The sequence below is a fragment of the Danio aesculapii genome, chromosome 1 (assembly GCF_903798145.1).
Source record: "Danio aesculapii chromosome 1, fDanAes4.1, whole genome shotgun sequence".
Lineage (NCBI taxonomy): Eukaryota > Metazoa > Chordata > Actinopteri > Cypriniformes > Danionidae > Danio > Danio aesculapii.
The window spans coordinates 28,995,918-29,011,902 of record NC_079435.1 but is presented as its reverse complement, the minus strand read 5'-3'; the positions used below and the strand labels follow the sequence as shown (position 1 = coordinate 29,011,902).

The 15,985-nt window shown below is 36.7% G+C and overlaps 1 protein-coding gene across 1 annotated transcript; it reads left to right on the top strand.

Moving 5' to 3' along the window:
• The first annotated feature begins 401 nt into the window (after positions 1 to 401).
• Positions 402 to 6,623, top strand: fgf8b (fibroblast growth factor 8b). Its single transcript, XM_056475573.1, has 5 exons — positions 402 to 955; positions 1,048 to 1,084; positions 2,371 to 2,557; positions 3,801 to 3,907; positions 4,258 to 6,623. Exons 1-5 carry the CDS (start codon positions 924 to 926, stop codon positions 4,531 to 4,533), a joined length of 639 nt encoding a protein of 212 aa, XP_056331548.1. The 5' UTR covers positions 402 to 923; the 3' UTR covers positions 4,534 to 6,623.
• The last annotated feature ends 9,362 nt before the right edge of the window (positions 6,624 to 15,985 follow it).

Here is a 15,985-nt window from a genome sequence, read left to right as displayed (position 1 = left end):
AAACAAATTTAAAAAAAAAATGAACAAAACTGAATAAACATAAATTACAAGATTTGTTTACAGATTACAATAAAAAATTATTAAAGTGCTGTACCAAAATCAATTTTTGCCAACAAAACTTTTTGGGGGTTAAATACAATATAAAATGTTCTTTAATGCAGCAGTAAATTGGAGGTTACCACTTCTTACAGTGCAACAAATGTGAATCCACTTGTTATCCTAAAAGTTTTAATTATTTATTTGCTAAGTGACTAAAAGTGACTAAAAGTCACTGCGTGTATCCCCAACTAACATCTTTTGAAATGGTCAAATGACTGTCTTTCTTCCTCAGTGAAGGGGTTTAAAGGGTGGGAAGGCGCTTCTGTGGAGGTAACGGGACTCACTACACGTGAAAAGTGGGTTTGACATTGGGAGTTTGAAAGTGGACAGAGACGCAGTGGGGTTTGTGTCTCCCAGGTTCCCGTCAGGGAAATTTCACCGTTCAGCAACCTGAAAGTGACTACAGAATTCTCCCGTGCCATTTACATCAGCACTGGAAATACCGCGAGGAAACAATGTAAAAGTCTCAGCATGGGAGCGCGCATGTTGTCGGATCTTGCCGGTGAATTTTTATGAAGAATATTTCTTTTTTTATGTTTTTCTTATCTTTATTATTATGAATCATGTTTTTGAAAACAGTCGCCTTAAGTGCTTGGACTTCAAGGAATAAAAAGTAATTGACGGAATCATTTAACATGGAATCAGTGGATGAATAAATCATATTTCCGATACTCGTAGACTGCAATTTGCCCTGTTCATTTATCGTCAAATTTGCTGATGTCCGATGGACCAAGCATCTTCATACAGTAATAAACACGAACAGAGGAATTGATGAAGGATTTACCGTTTCGGATGATTATTAGACAGGGTTTGGAAATCTCACAATGAGGCTGAAATCATCAAGGTTAGGTTACCTGTAAGTACACCACCTAAATGTTGACATTTCTAAAGTTGTTTATTTTTGCATAATTTTTAAAGCAATAATAAATCTTGTTTTCCCGCCTTCAGATTTCTTCAATTCCTGACTCTGTGTTTTTACACTCAGGTAAGTTTTTTGTTTATTGTTTTGATTTTGTTTCACAAACAAGTATAATCTAATTAGTCACTGTTAATAATCTGTATAGTGTTGGATCATTACATCATAATCAATGATCATACACAACAACTTTTTGAAGATACTTTATATGGCTTTTTTTCTGTAGAAATATCAAAGAATGTGAAAACTTAATATTATTAATTATAATATTATTGGTGCGAGGACAATTCCAGAATATAATATAATAATCAAAAGTTTAGAATCAGCAGGCTGCTTCATTTGATTGTTTCAACATCCAATTAAAATTTTTTACAAACATAGTAAGAAATGAAATTAACACGGTGCCTGCAGCACAACTTTTCAGTTTATATTTATTTGACCCCAAAAGACTCACCAGAATAAGACAGGTGTGGCATTTGTGATAGTGACAAACATTGTTTGTTAGCATATAGTTTATGTATTTCACTATTTGTTCTCAAATTATTAAGTTGCTTTTGATGAAATGTTTATTTTATATTTGCAAATAAATAAAAAATGTGGATGAGGTGGTCATACAAAATAATAACTGCTAATAACTAAAAAAAAAATCATTTTCCATTTTATATCAGTACTTAATTTTGGCACATTGACATTAGTTTTCACTCTTTAGATTTTGATACTATTCCTTATTTATATACAAATATGCATAAAAATCATGCAATTCAAAGCAAAACACTAATGTACTGAGCTAAAGGCATTAAAACAAAGCAAAAAAAGTTTCATTTTCTCCTACAAATATTTTCCAGTCAAGCATCGGCAAGATACACAGAAAGTGATACAAATTTACACACATTAATCATGTGATCCTATATGTGCGCAGTAAATGTGTTATAACCGTGCAAACAACTCATTATTAATAGAGTCATTGGCAAATTGTCAAACATCTTGAAAAGACGTGAACCCCTTGCTTTAAAGGTAATGGCTCTAACATGTGGGCATGGCGCATGACTGGCTTACAAAAGAAAATCATTATTGGAAAGGCCCGTGAGACTGAGGTGAAAGATCATTGTTGGTCGAAACGACCCCTCATTGGCATCTCTTTTAAACTGTGGATAGTGCACTTGCCCCAGGAATGCCAACAAAATGCAGTCACATATGTAATCATTCGAATCAATTGATTCTGATGAGAAAGAAAGTTGCAGTTCATATCATTATTGGAATATACATGTCACATGCTACACGTTAATTAATCAGAATATAGTTCTTCGTTTTTCTGTTTTAACAAATCTGCATGTTCTTCTGTGTCATTTTCATAGATGACCATGCAGTCCATCTCTATGCCTAATTTTAAGCACCATGTAACGGAGCAGAGTCGTCTGTCAGACAGGATGAGTCGGAGATTAACAAGGACTTATCAGCTATATAGCCGAACCAGCGGTAAACATGTACAAGTCCTGGGTAATAAGAGGGTCAACGCCAATGGCGAGGATGGAGATATTCATGGCAAGTCACAGTCTTTTAAGACACACATCATTTTTCTTTGTCATCTGCAAACAATAGAACAGAACAAGTCAGTTAAGAATATTATTTCAGGCTACTTTGAAGTATTTCCAGTAAATGTCAATGCCAAAAGGTAACTTGCAAATCTTGAAATGGATTCTATATTGTTGAGTATGGGGATTTCAAGAGAAACCCGTTACGGTTCTGGAAAAGCCATCAGTACTCATCTTACCTCTGCCGTCTTAACATTTCCTGAATAGTTCTCCATATAATAAAGAGTTGTAGAATAGAAATATGACATATCACTTTCTAACGTCATTATTTTTCAGCTTTTGTGACTTTCAAAACAAATGTTTATTGCAAATGTTCCGATATTATGTGTGAAGCAAAATGATCTAAAGTTTCAATCAATTGTTGAGAGTAATTTGCTCCAAAATGAGATGAATTTTATGCTAAACGAATGGTCGACATATGATTCATAGCATAGACAATGTGAAGTCAATCTTATTTTTATTAGAACTCAATGTCATTTTTAAACCTATACAGTAGGGCACCTGTTTTAAGTGAGCCACGGCACTTCTGCTCCAAACAAAACAGTGGTTAGGATCCCGTCCGATGGGAATGAATTCCTGTCACCAAAGTATTTCTGCATGTCTAGCCATCTTTCCACTCGTGCAGTCCATCCACTTTGCCCACTTTTTTGGAGGGTCATTTTATGAGGAATTTTCATAGCTTTACAACTATGAGTCAGTTAATAAGGAGAGGTGAAGTCAGCAACATCGCTTTTTACCCTTCTTTGTTACTCTTATTCTTTGTAGTCTTGGCCTAACAAACATGCACAGGTTTGTTTTTGTGAATTTTTGGGACATTCCATAAGCATACTGGTTTTTAAACTGTTAAAAAAAATCCTATACATTAATCTTTCTATATTCTTTTACTTTCTCAATAAAAAAAAATCTATATGATTTATAAACATTTTTTTTAAAAATGAGACATTGTCTTCATAAGTCACATTCTCTCTGTAATACCTATAAAAATGTATGTCCTTATACGTCTCACACACACACTGACACATCTAAGCTCAATATTGGCATTTATTTCCCACTATGTCCCAACTCTACAGAACTACATTAGAATAATGCAAACATCAGAACTCCCCAATACACAATCACATGCATCTTTCTTTATCATTTGTGTATATCACCTGAAAGCAAATCGAAAAGTAACAGGCTTTTAATATTTCCAGCAAAACTTGTTGTGGAAACGGACACATTTGGTAGCCGGGTTCGAATCAGAGGAGCAAAAACAGGATACTATATTTGCATGAACAAGAAAGGCAAGCTCATTGGACGGGTGAGTAAGTTAAATGTTTTTTTCAAACTGCTTTCCTACACTAGTAGAGCATGGCACCAGAAACACCAAGGTCTTGAGTTGATTCCCAGGGAAGCTGATAATACAATGTGCACCATTAACGCAAGTCACTTTGTATAAAAAGTGTTTGCCAAATGCAATGAAACAGCATTACTCATGATGATATATAAAATACATACAACTAAACTGGCTCAACTGGCACTGAGCGTATCACAGGTAAACCCATCATGCCTTATGTGCAGAACTATGTCTCATAAATCTCTCAGTCTTCAATAGCATATTTCTGAGTTTGTCATTTCAGTCGTCCGCTGTCTGTCTCTTTTTGTTGCCAGAGGAAGGGCCGTGGCAGGGATTGCATATTCACCGAGATCGTTCTGGAAAATAACTACACGGCTTTGCAGAATGCCAAGTACAAAGGCTGGTATATGGCCTTTACACGCAAGGGTCGACCCAGGAAAGCCATGCAGACCCGGCAGCACCAGAGAGAGGCCCACTTCATGAAACGTCTTCCTCGAGGACACCTATTAACAGAACAGAAGCCCTTTGATTTAATCCCATATCCCCTCAACAAGAGGACTAAGCACCATCAGCGCGCAAGCGTTAATTGAGGAAAGGGCAGTGTCTTATAATGGAGTGCTATCTTAATTTGAGTTTATCTAATCTTTGTGCATCCAGAGTTTAATGGACATCACAGCAAAGCAATGTTGTGTATAATTTAAGGAGTATGTACAGATGAATGACTGTACTAGGAACAGTATGTTCTGGGACAATGACTAAACTCGTGACTGAACAGAGGACAAGTAAGCCTTGTAATAATGCAACACATCTCTGGGAATGAAACAAGACAGCAGTACATACGACACATAAACACTCTCAGAAATGTGTGCAAAACTTTTTTGAAGAACATCTTAAATATTTTCCATTTATTCAATGGAAAAGTTCTATAGTTCCATCTGTTAATAATTACTCAACCTCATATTGTTCCAAAAGCCTGATACCTTCGTTTATCTTCAGAACACAACTATAGATATTTTGGTCCCGATTCTTTCAAAGTCCAGAGAGGTACCAAACACAGTGTCAATACAGTCCATGTGTCTTCTGGATATACTGCAGATGCCCAAGCCACACATGAGTTCATCTGTTTGAAACAAAGCACAGGCTCATCCGCAGTATACATCATCTGTGTAACCACAAGCTATACAAGTGCACATACAGAGCATACGTGTGCTATACTGACACTGAGAAGAAGAACATCCAACAAAATATATTTATTTGTGTTCTCAGGGGGTTTTGAATGACATGAGGGTATATTTATTGACAGAATTTTCATTTTGGGGTGAACAACTCCTTTATTTAACTACAGATTCCACTGGAACCTCTATAGTTAAGAGTATCAGGTACCAATAGGGTATATGTGGAAGTATGCTAAAGGACTTTTAATTTGTCAGTAGCCTGGGTTAAGTGATTCCGGTGAACTGTATCCAATTACAAAATCGGCGCATTTAAGGTCTGTTTTCTTTCATCCAAAAATCTGCGATCTCCACTGGCTGACTGATATCCGATATAAAGTGGGTCTCAGATTGTACAAGAAGCACTGCATTAAATTACATATTTGCCCGCCATGTCTTTAAAATATGAACAATTATTTTCCCCCAGCATATTCAATGAAGCTTCTGCGCTAGCCTGTCGATTCTGACGGGCATGTGCGAGGCATGTCTCGTTTTTGTCACGTTTTACGCTTGAGCAACTAAATGAATGCCAAAGTCTGTTTAACTAATTGTATTTAAATTACATTATAACATTGATGCTGTAAAAGGAACTGTATAAAAATGAAAAGGCAGTATGGGAAGAAACACTAGCATATACCCTATAAGCACCTTCAGAGGTAGATAAGGTGCTAAATCATCCCAGTGGAAAGGTAAACCTTCAAATGTTTTGCACATTATTTTCTGACAGTGACCATGGCAGCTACCTACTGATGACCCCAAACATATGCAGATACACACAGATTCCACGATGTGTAGGGATATTATCAAAAGCATCTTTATTGTTTGTACATGACTATATATTTTTATTGGAAGATTGTAAGATACTTAAACAAATGGAAATATTTATTTTAGAGCGTGTATTAAATTCATGTAAAAGTATTGATTTAACAAGTTTTTTTAGGGTGTGAGATTCATTGACTCCCCGACGTCTTTTGTGGGCAATTCGGACGGTGATTGATTCTCCTCCTTTGAGATGCACTTCTATGCTGCGTTTGCTTTGAAGGAGTCAGCGATCATTAGCTGACAGGTCGAATTCTCCTTCTCTCATAGATCACGCTGTATGTGTGTGGGCGCATCAAGAACACGAGCACGACAAGTGTGGGTTAAAGTCGAAGGCCTTCAGGAACACAAGTCGGCCAAATTGGGAGCCAGTTTCTTTCAGAGTCAGGCTTATTCAGTTGACAACAACAGCAGCCTGAGAGAAACCTCAAGGGCATGCTCGGGTCTATTCAAGAGGTATACCTCCAGGACCGTATAGCTGTTGTTATGTTTTTGGCCCAGCAGTCGAACTCCCAGAAAAAGAGGCCTGAGCCTCAGATAACTGTGAGGCAATATCTGTGACAGGCCGGTCTCGATTGAATGTGCTCAGCAAGTGAGACTGGGCCTTTGAATAGCTCGGGCCTTTCGCTTTAGAAGAGATGAGGTCAACCCACCATTGCTGTCCCAAACAAAGGTTACCACCGTGTAGTTGCATTTCTGCGACCCGCGCACCGTAACCCTCTGATCAAATGCTCCCTTTGTAGGCGCCGTAGAAAAGAAACATGTTATTCAATGGTGGACCTGAATAATAACACAAGGAGGGGTCAGCTATCAAAAAAGGAAGCCCAGTCACACAGAGGGGGTGAGGAGAAACCAAGAGCGACTAGGGGGGGGGGAGAGAAAACGTTCGGTGGGGGTGTTATGGGTTGAGATGTGGGCGAGAGGGGCTGAAAGAGGGCAAATGGCTGGGAAGAGGCAAAGAGGGGCACAGACGAATGAAAAGGGCCAAAAAAGAGTGTCTCTCTGTTGAGGCAGTTGAGCATGACCATTGAGGCCTCAGGATGGGGAGGGAGAAAGGGAAGAAGAGACACTGAACAAAAATCACAGCACCGAGCTCTTCACCCTGTCGCCTTTTTCCCAGGACTTCTGATTTGTCAGTTGGCCCTTGGACTGCATCCACGTGCAGAGCCATGTTTCGTGGCAAAGAAGCATCTAGAAAAGCATTTGATTGACCTACTAAAACTCTTTAAATTGGTGCTTTGTTGTGTTCGTGTCAAAAGATCACCTTACACAAAAACCATGACTGCATCATTCGATAAATCAAACTTCATTATTGAATTGACATTATTTTAAGATTGAAATAAACTGGCAATATCATTGTTTTTAAAATAGCAACCTGTAACTATTACTACAAAATTTGATGAAGGTACATTTGACACACACTGCAGCACGGTGGCTCAATGTTAGCACTGATGTCGCACAGCAAGAAGTTTGCTGGTTCAAGTCCCGGCTGGGCCAGTTGGCATGTCTGTGTCGAGTTTGCATGTTTCCTACGGGTGCTCTGATTTCAGTTACTATAAGTGAATTGGGTGAACTAATTTGGCCAAAGTGTGTCTGTGTGTAAATGTGAGAGTGTATGCTTGTTTCCCAGAACTGGGTTGCAGCTGGAAAAGCATTCGCTGTGTAAAATATATGCTGAAATATTTGGCGTCTCATTCCGCTGTGGCGGCCCCTGATAAATAAAGGACTAAGCCAAAGGAAAATGAGTAGTTCCTTACAGTTTGGTAATCAACTGCTCGGATACTCTACATTGCTTTAAAATTGAAGCTTGCTGACATTGTAAATGGTTAAATCAAGGTTCCTCAAATCTTCCCCTGGAGGACCAATGTGTTACAGAGTTTACCTCCAAGCTCACCTACCTGTGATTTTCTAATGAGTCTGGAGACATTTATTAGCATGTTCAGGTATGTTTGATTAGGGTTAGAGCTAATCTCATGGGCCTGATTTCCTGGAATCCTTCTGTAAAAAAAAACTGACTGGGTATCATACATTAAATTACTGAGGATCACACTCTTCCCAGTCAGTAATTTATTTTATTTTATTTTTATTTTATGTCCTCATTTGTAAGTCGCTTTGGATAAAAGCGTCTGCTAAATGACTAAATGTAAATGTACAGTAAATGTACATTTTCGGCTTAGTCCCTTTACTAATCAGGGTTTGCCACAGCGGAATAAACCACCAACTTATCCAGCATATGTTTTATGCAGCAGATGCCCTTATAGCCGCAACCCAACACTGGGAAACACCCATACACTGTTGCATTCACACCCACACATACACTATGGCCAATTTAACTTCAATACACTAATTCAATTTACCAATAGCGCTTGTCTTTGGTCTGTGGGGAAACCGGTGCATTTTAGAACTAATGCACAAACAGAGCCAATGCGCACTTGGCCTATGCAAGAGAAAGAAAAGATCTCTATTTTCAGTGTCATGATTTAGGCTAAGTGCAAATAATTCACCGTGTTGGCAGAAGCTATTTATATAATCTCTGCTCATCAATGCTTGATTGACAGACAACATTACTAAAGACGCACTTCTGAAAACAGGCTTAGTGGTGTAAGTTGTGAGTGCACTGCAAAATGTTTTGATGCGATTGATCATTAACCCAGTTGCAATGTACACTCTCTCTGACATATTCACCTCCCCCCACCCCCCATTAATATCAGATCAGAAATACATTTTTTTTTCAATAACAAAGAAATATATATATATAGTAGGAAATATTTAACGGAGTGAGCACTTCTATACAGCTTAAAATGACATTTAAAGGATTAAATATAGGTTAATTAGGTTAAATAGGGAAGATAGGGTAAATTAGGCAAGTTATTGTATAGTGATAGTTTGTTATGTAGTCTATTAGGGAAAAACATTGCTTAAAGGGTCTAATAATTTTGACCTTAAAATGGCTTTTAAAAAACTAAAAACTGCTTTTATTCTTGCCAAAGTAAAACAAATAAGACTTTCTTAAGAAGAAAAAACATTATCAGTGTTATCAGATTTTTCTTCAGCTAAGTCCCTTTATTCATCAGGGGTCGCCACAGCGGAATGAACCGACAACTATTCCAGCATATGTTTTACACAGCGGTTGCTCTTCCAGTTGCAACCCAGTAGTGGGAAACATCCATACACACTCATTCACACACACCCTCATACACTACGGCCAATTTATTTTATTCAATTCACTTATACCACATGCCTTTGGACTTGTGGGGGAAACCCAAGCACCAGGAAACCCACGCCAACACAGGGAGAACACACAAGCTCCACACAGAAATGCCATGACACTCAGAAAGTAAAATTATTTATTGTAAATATTACTCAAAGTATAAGTAAAAAGTAGCCCTTATAAAAGTACTCAAGAGCAGTGAGTAAGGCTGTGAATGGTCAGAGTGTTTACATGCACTTTGTGCATGTATTTGAAAAAGTAACATTCTGTGGTGCATTTAGTTATTGTTTAAGGTCATTTGGTGATTTTAGTCATCGTTATGATTAGGCGATTTTATGTCTTCTTGGAAATGGTGGCTCAGTGGTTAGCACTGTCGCTTCAAGATTGCTGGTTCGAGTCCCAGCTGGGTTTGTGAGTTTGTGTCTGTGTGGGTTTTCTCCGGGTGCTCTGGTTTCCCCCACAGTCTAAAGACATGCCCTATAGGTGAGTTGAATAAGCTAAATACGAGTGTGAATGAGAGACTGTGGGTGTTTCCCAGTGTTGGGTTGCAGCTGGAATGACATCCACTGCATAAAGCATATGCTGGATAAGTTGGTGGTTCATTCCGCTATGGTGACCCCTGATAAATAAAGGGACTAAGCTGAAGGAAAATGAATAAATGTCTTAGACATAATGCACTCTTTTGCTGCATTTATAAAGCATATAATGTACATCTTGAAGTCGGTTTGTCTGTTGATAATTTTATATGAACAATCTGATTGGACGGAAATCATGGAACTGATTATTCTACTTAGCCAATCACCATAGAAAAGAGCAAAAAATAAAGTATTATAAAGTATATTACAGTAAATGTACCAAAATAGCACTGAAAATGTGCTCAAGAGAAAGTAAAAGTACACATTTTTAAAAATACTTAGTAAAGTACAATTCCTGAGAAAAAATACTCAATAATAGTCATTTGAGTAGTTGTAGTCTGTAACTTTACACCATTGCTAAAATGTCAAAAATCAACAACTCACTTCAAAATGTTGATGACATTAGCAACAGACCACTCCTTTAGGACCTGTTGTATTTGCTTTGACCTACAGATAACAGTCAACGTCTGCCAATATACAGACCAATGGTCACCGGTCTGTCAGAAGAGCCGGTATCTTTAAAGAAAGGACTGGAGGAACTATATGAATATCTCTTGGTAGCACTTAACCCATAGACATCTGACTATTCCATGTTAGACTATTTATTTCAAAATAATTTTTCACAAAGCTCAGGCCAGCAGTCTCCCCTGGACATTAGCTATTGGATGAATCTGGAATCTCGTGTTGCTGTGAACTGGAGCGTACCATCTTTGGGCAGTGTGAGAGAGGGTGAAGACAGCGCCAGGACTCTAGCTCTGCTCCTAGAAGGTTTCAATGATGTGTGCAGATGTTTGGCTCGCAGCACTGCTTGTCAACACACGGGTGTAATGATGCTCAATGCTTTCCGTCTTTCTGTGGTCAATACGAGACTGTAACGGTGAGAGTTTAGCACGCTGCAAAAGCTGACGATTCTGGTGAACGCTCAGTGTGTTTTTAATCATTTTGACAAACTCATATCAATGGCATGTACCCACGCTTTTTACCATCACCAGAGCCAAAAGACTGATGCCAGATATAAGAGTTCAAGGTGTGGTGTGAGCTGTTGAGTAAATCAAACAAGTCTCAGTTTACTGCTGTAAAAACCTTGAATCGTCACATGCATCATTCTTAAGAGTTCTACAGTTGATTAAGGTACACAATGATTCACAGATACTCATTAAATGTACACTTTTGCTATGCTGCATTTGATTTACCTCAGAAGTTGGATGTCAGAACTGGTCAGTGTTCCAAAATGGCCGATGTTCCAGTGTGTTAGCATAACAGTGTAAGCAATAGGATTACAGTGCATTCTGTAACTGGGTTGATGATGTGACATTGCATTTTCATTGTCTCACAAGAATTATTAATCAGGGGTCGCCTTAGCGGAATGAACCACTAACTTTTCCAGCATATGTTTTTACTCAGTGGATTACCTTCCAGCTACAACCCAACACTGGGAAACACCCATACACTCTTACATTCACACATACTCTACCTCCAATTTAGCTTATTCAATTCACCTGTATTGCATGTCTTTGGACTGTGGGGGAAGCCAGGAAATGTACTGTCATCCTTTAAAATGCAGTAAATGGTTTAACATTTAATTGTCTTCCATGGAACTCTTGCTGTAATAACTGCTGTGTTATTACATTTATATGTCATTTCACAAAACTGTATGATGTGATTGTCACAAGCAATAAATTACAGCTCCTATAAATGAAAAAGAAAAATCATAAAATCATTAATAAATGCATCAGGCCTATTTTTTTTTACAAGTGTGTATTTTAGTAAATGGCGATCCTTTTTTATGATTAAACATGAGAACTTGATTCATTTTGTCACTGAAAACCATGTCCTGTGGTGTGACACAAAAAAAACTGTAATTAGTTGAAGGATTCATGTAACCGAAGCCCCCTGTGAAGCTTATGGTGTGAATGTTACGTTTTGTCCCGAAATTTTCCACATTTTTACTTTAGTGTAACCATGATGAAATTGTTTTGTTGTCATTTGGAGTGATTTAGAGTACCCCATTTATTGAAAATGTCCAAATCCAACAGATCATGGAAGAAAAAACTAATTATTCATTAGTTCATGTAAAATAATTAGCACTGTATGAAGATCGGTGTCCAATAATGGGATAAAGATAAATTGCTCTCATGCTGCTAGTATAATAGTAATAGTTATTTATCTGAACTATTGCTATGTCATGCCATAGGACATATTTAAGTCATGGTTCAGTATATACAGTTGAAGTCAGAATTATTATGAATTTAATTTTTTTCTCTTTTAAATATTTCCCAAATAACGTTTAACAGAGCAAGGAAACTTACAGTGTGTCTGATAATATTTTTTCTTCTGGAGAAAGTCTTATTTGTTTTATTTCGGCTAGAACAAAAGCAGTTTTAAATTTTTTTAAACCATTTTAAGGTCAAAATGATTAACCCCCTTTAAGCTATATTTTTTACGATAGTCTACAGAACAAACCATCGTTATACAATGACTTGCCTAATTAGCCTAACCTGCCTAGTCAACCTAATTAACCTAGTTAAGCCTTTAAATGTCACTTTAAGCTGTATAGAAGTGTCTTGGAAAATATCTAGTAAAATGTGATTTACTGTCATCATGGCAAAGATAAAATAAATCAGTTCTTAGAAATGAGTTATTAAAACTATTGTTTTTATAAATGCGTTGACAAAAATCTCTCTGTTAAACAGGAATTGAGGAAAAAATAAACAGAGGGTCTAATAATTCTGACTTCAACTGTGTGTATTTTATATATATATATATATATATATATATATATATATATATATATATAAATATTAGGGATGTCCCAATCAGGTTTTTTGCCCTCGAGTCCGAGTCATTTGATTTTGAGTATCCATCGATACCGAAACCCGATCTGATACTTCTATAATACATAAAAAAAGAATAAAGATGAGCGAAGACACAGATCCAGGATGTTCCTTATTTTTTATTTAATTCACCTTATTTTAATATTCAACAACTCTTAACAAACAGAGCACTTCTGTGAGGTAGCTTGAACAATCCAGTAATAAACAATATTATTTTTTCATTATTGGACTTTAGTACAACAGTAAATATAAAAACTAATATAAAAACAAATAGCACTTCAACTTAAAATACCTGGCAGGCAATCCCAAATTCACATATATCACAGTTTCTATGGCAATGTTGCCCTCATCAACTTTATAACACCTCCAAACCACAGACAAACTCGAGCTTTCCGTTTCAAGCTTCTGTGTTCTACTTTGCTGGCATTTAACCAATAGCGTCTCTGCAACAAAATAATAAGAATTTATATACTGTATACACACACACACACACACACATATATATATATATATATATATATATATATATATATATATATATATATATATATATAGACAGACAGACAGACAGACAGACAGACAGACAGACAGACAGACAGACAGACAGACAGACAGATAGATAGATAGATAGATAGATAGATAGATAGATAGATAGATAGATAGATAGATAGATAGATAGACATATATGATTCTAGTGACTTCATACTACATAAATATATAAATGTTTTCTTCAAAAATGGTGTTAAAAAATAAAACAACAACAACCCAACTTCTGACACAAACTCAAGATGGAGCAGCCATCTTAAATTCTCAAAACAAGATGATTATACATTAATAAAGTGAACAATTGCTCCATATTTTACAATTCTGTAAAGAGGTCACGTTTTGATCTACTGGTCTCACACAATCACGTGATCAGAATTTGCAGGTCACTAGTATCTGACTGCAGACCTGCATGTGCAAGCTGAGACACACAGTCTCAGACATGCTATGTCAGACACAACACACTCAATGGAGCTAGTGACGTCACTGGTAGGGTTAGGTATGCGCATTAAAAGCATCACATGCACATCAGCTTGCATGTGCATATAGTCTGCAGCCACAGAGTTCACCAAGTTTGAACTCTGGAATGCAGCAACTTTTGCGTTTCTGGTCTGCTGGATTCAAATGTGTATGAATGGAAGTCTGTGGAGCAAAGAGTGCAGTGACTGCAGCTTTAAGTTTACATGGGTGACAAAAACTTAAACTTTAATGAAACAATTGATTAATAATACAAATGATGTCAAGTTATCTTTAAAATAATATTTGCATGTGTATTTAGGGTCATTTTTGTCTCGAAACATATTAACTTTAAGACACCTATATACCTATTTTTGACTAACTCTGCATCCTGAATCTTACATTTAGCTTTAATTATCATGAAATCAAGTATAATTTTAATATTTTTTGTGTTTTTCTATTAAGCAAAATAAACATTTATATGAATCATCTAAATTCTGTATTATTTGTCATTTCAGTTGTAAAAAAAACTAAAACATTTTGTATCTGTCTCTACATTCTGGTCAACTCTGTTACATCAGTTAAAAAAGGCAAAACAATCTTTAAAGCACTGTGATTAAAACAGATTTGTTTCTGGGAAAATCTGGAAAGCATTAAGGCATGTGATGTATTCTCTCATTAATTGAATAATGTTTAATATACACCAATAGGTTAATTGTCAACTCTTTTATTGTAATATTTTGTGAATTTCTCATTCACTTTTATGATAATGATCTTAATATGCTCACAAAAAATAATAAAAATGCATAAAATTCAGTTTTAGGCATGTCTGGCATCTGATTCGATGCTAGCATCAAAATGCAAGAAAACGTCAACTCTGTTAGTAGTTTAAAAAGCTGAACAATAAGTTAAAGAACAATTAGTAAGAGAATCAAATGTTCCCACTACCATTTAAGCAGTTTGCATGATTTTACATTAATAATAGATTCCATGTATAGGAAATTCTACATTTGTTGTATGTCATTTAAGTAAAATTAATGTAAAATTCATTGAATGTATGAGTTGAGTCAGCATCTCCATGGGCTCTGGGGTAATATTAATTGGGAAACTTGATCTACTAAAATTGGAAACTGAAGATAGACAATTATTTTAAGGGCTTATTGCAACTAAGCAATTGGAATAACAGAAATATTCTAAATGCAAGACACTGCCCCTCTCATCAAAATAATATGTTATGCAACTCTGTAATAGAACTGATAAAACCTCCCTGTTCCCCCACCTCCCTCCCATCATTCTCATTATAAATGCCAACAAAAGTGGACAACATTGGTCAATAACATACATATGCACGCATATTGACACCCAAATGGAGCTTTTTTAGCTTAACTGTCAGAAATAGAAGGGAGTCATGAAGATGCAATGGGTAGCATAATCGCTTCACAGCAAGAAGGTCCCTGGTTCAAGTGCCAGCTGGGTCAGTTGGCATTTCTGTGTGGAGTTTGCATGTACTCCCCGTGTTCGCGTGGGTTTCCCCCACAGTCCAAAGACATGCGTATAGGTGAATTGAATGAGCTAACTTGTCTGTAGTGTTTGTGTGTGATTGCAAGAGTGTATAGGTGTTTCCCAGTGTTGGGTTGCGGCTGGAAGGGCATCCGCTGCGTAAAACATTTGCTGGATGAGTTGGCAGTTCATTCCGTTGTGGCGACTCCTGATTAATAAAGGGACTAAGTCAAAATGAAAATGAATGAATGCATGAATGTCAGAAAGAGAACCCTTCAGCAGTTTTAAACTTGTGAAAATTTTAACTGATAAATGAGAATTGCTTAAAGCATCCCTGCTGTGTTTTTCCATCTTTGCCAATCTAAAAATATTACATTGTTACTATATTAACATCTAGAACAAGAGTCAGCCCTGAATGGTGGCTGGTGAATTTCACAGCAGAAAACACTCTCCTCGGAGGTCTGTGCATACAATAGTGAGAATGACTTGCGGTTTGGTGCCTGTTTTATGCATACAGTCTTTTGGTTTGGCGCAAAAGCTGTAGAGTGGGAACTAAAGCAAATGAGTCAGAAACAGTATATTCAAATGGTATTGTGGTCTTAAACCAACGAGTTTGTTTGTAGTATTGGCACTGTGGTCCGTGCCAAACATGAGATGAATATAGATAACTAGGTTGAATGAAATGTTGAATTTTCCCATATGCTCTTCAAAGAAACTGATGTGTCCAAATAACAATAATGACAACATGTTTAAGTTAAAATAAGTGTCCATTTTTTGTGATACAAATGATAATAATTACAACTACAACTATATCAAAATTATAATTGCAAGTA

What these genes read in the sequence shown, in the direction of transcription:
- fgf8b (XM_056475573.1), top strand. Translation starts at nt 924, where the DNA reads ATGAGGCTGAAATCATCAAGGTTAGGTTACCT. An exon ending in TCATCAAGGTTAGGTTACCT is followed by an intron (nt 956 to 1,047) that starts GTAAGTACACCA and finishes TCCCGCCTTCAG; the next exon opens with ATTTCTTCAATTCCTGACTC. An exon ending in CTCTGTGTTTTTACACTCAG is followed by an intron (nt 1,085 to 2,370) that starts GTAAGTTTTTTG and finishes TCATTTTCATAG; the next exon opens with ATGACCATGCAGTCCATCTC.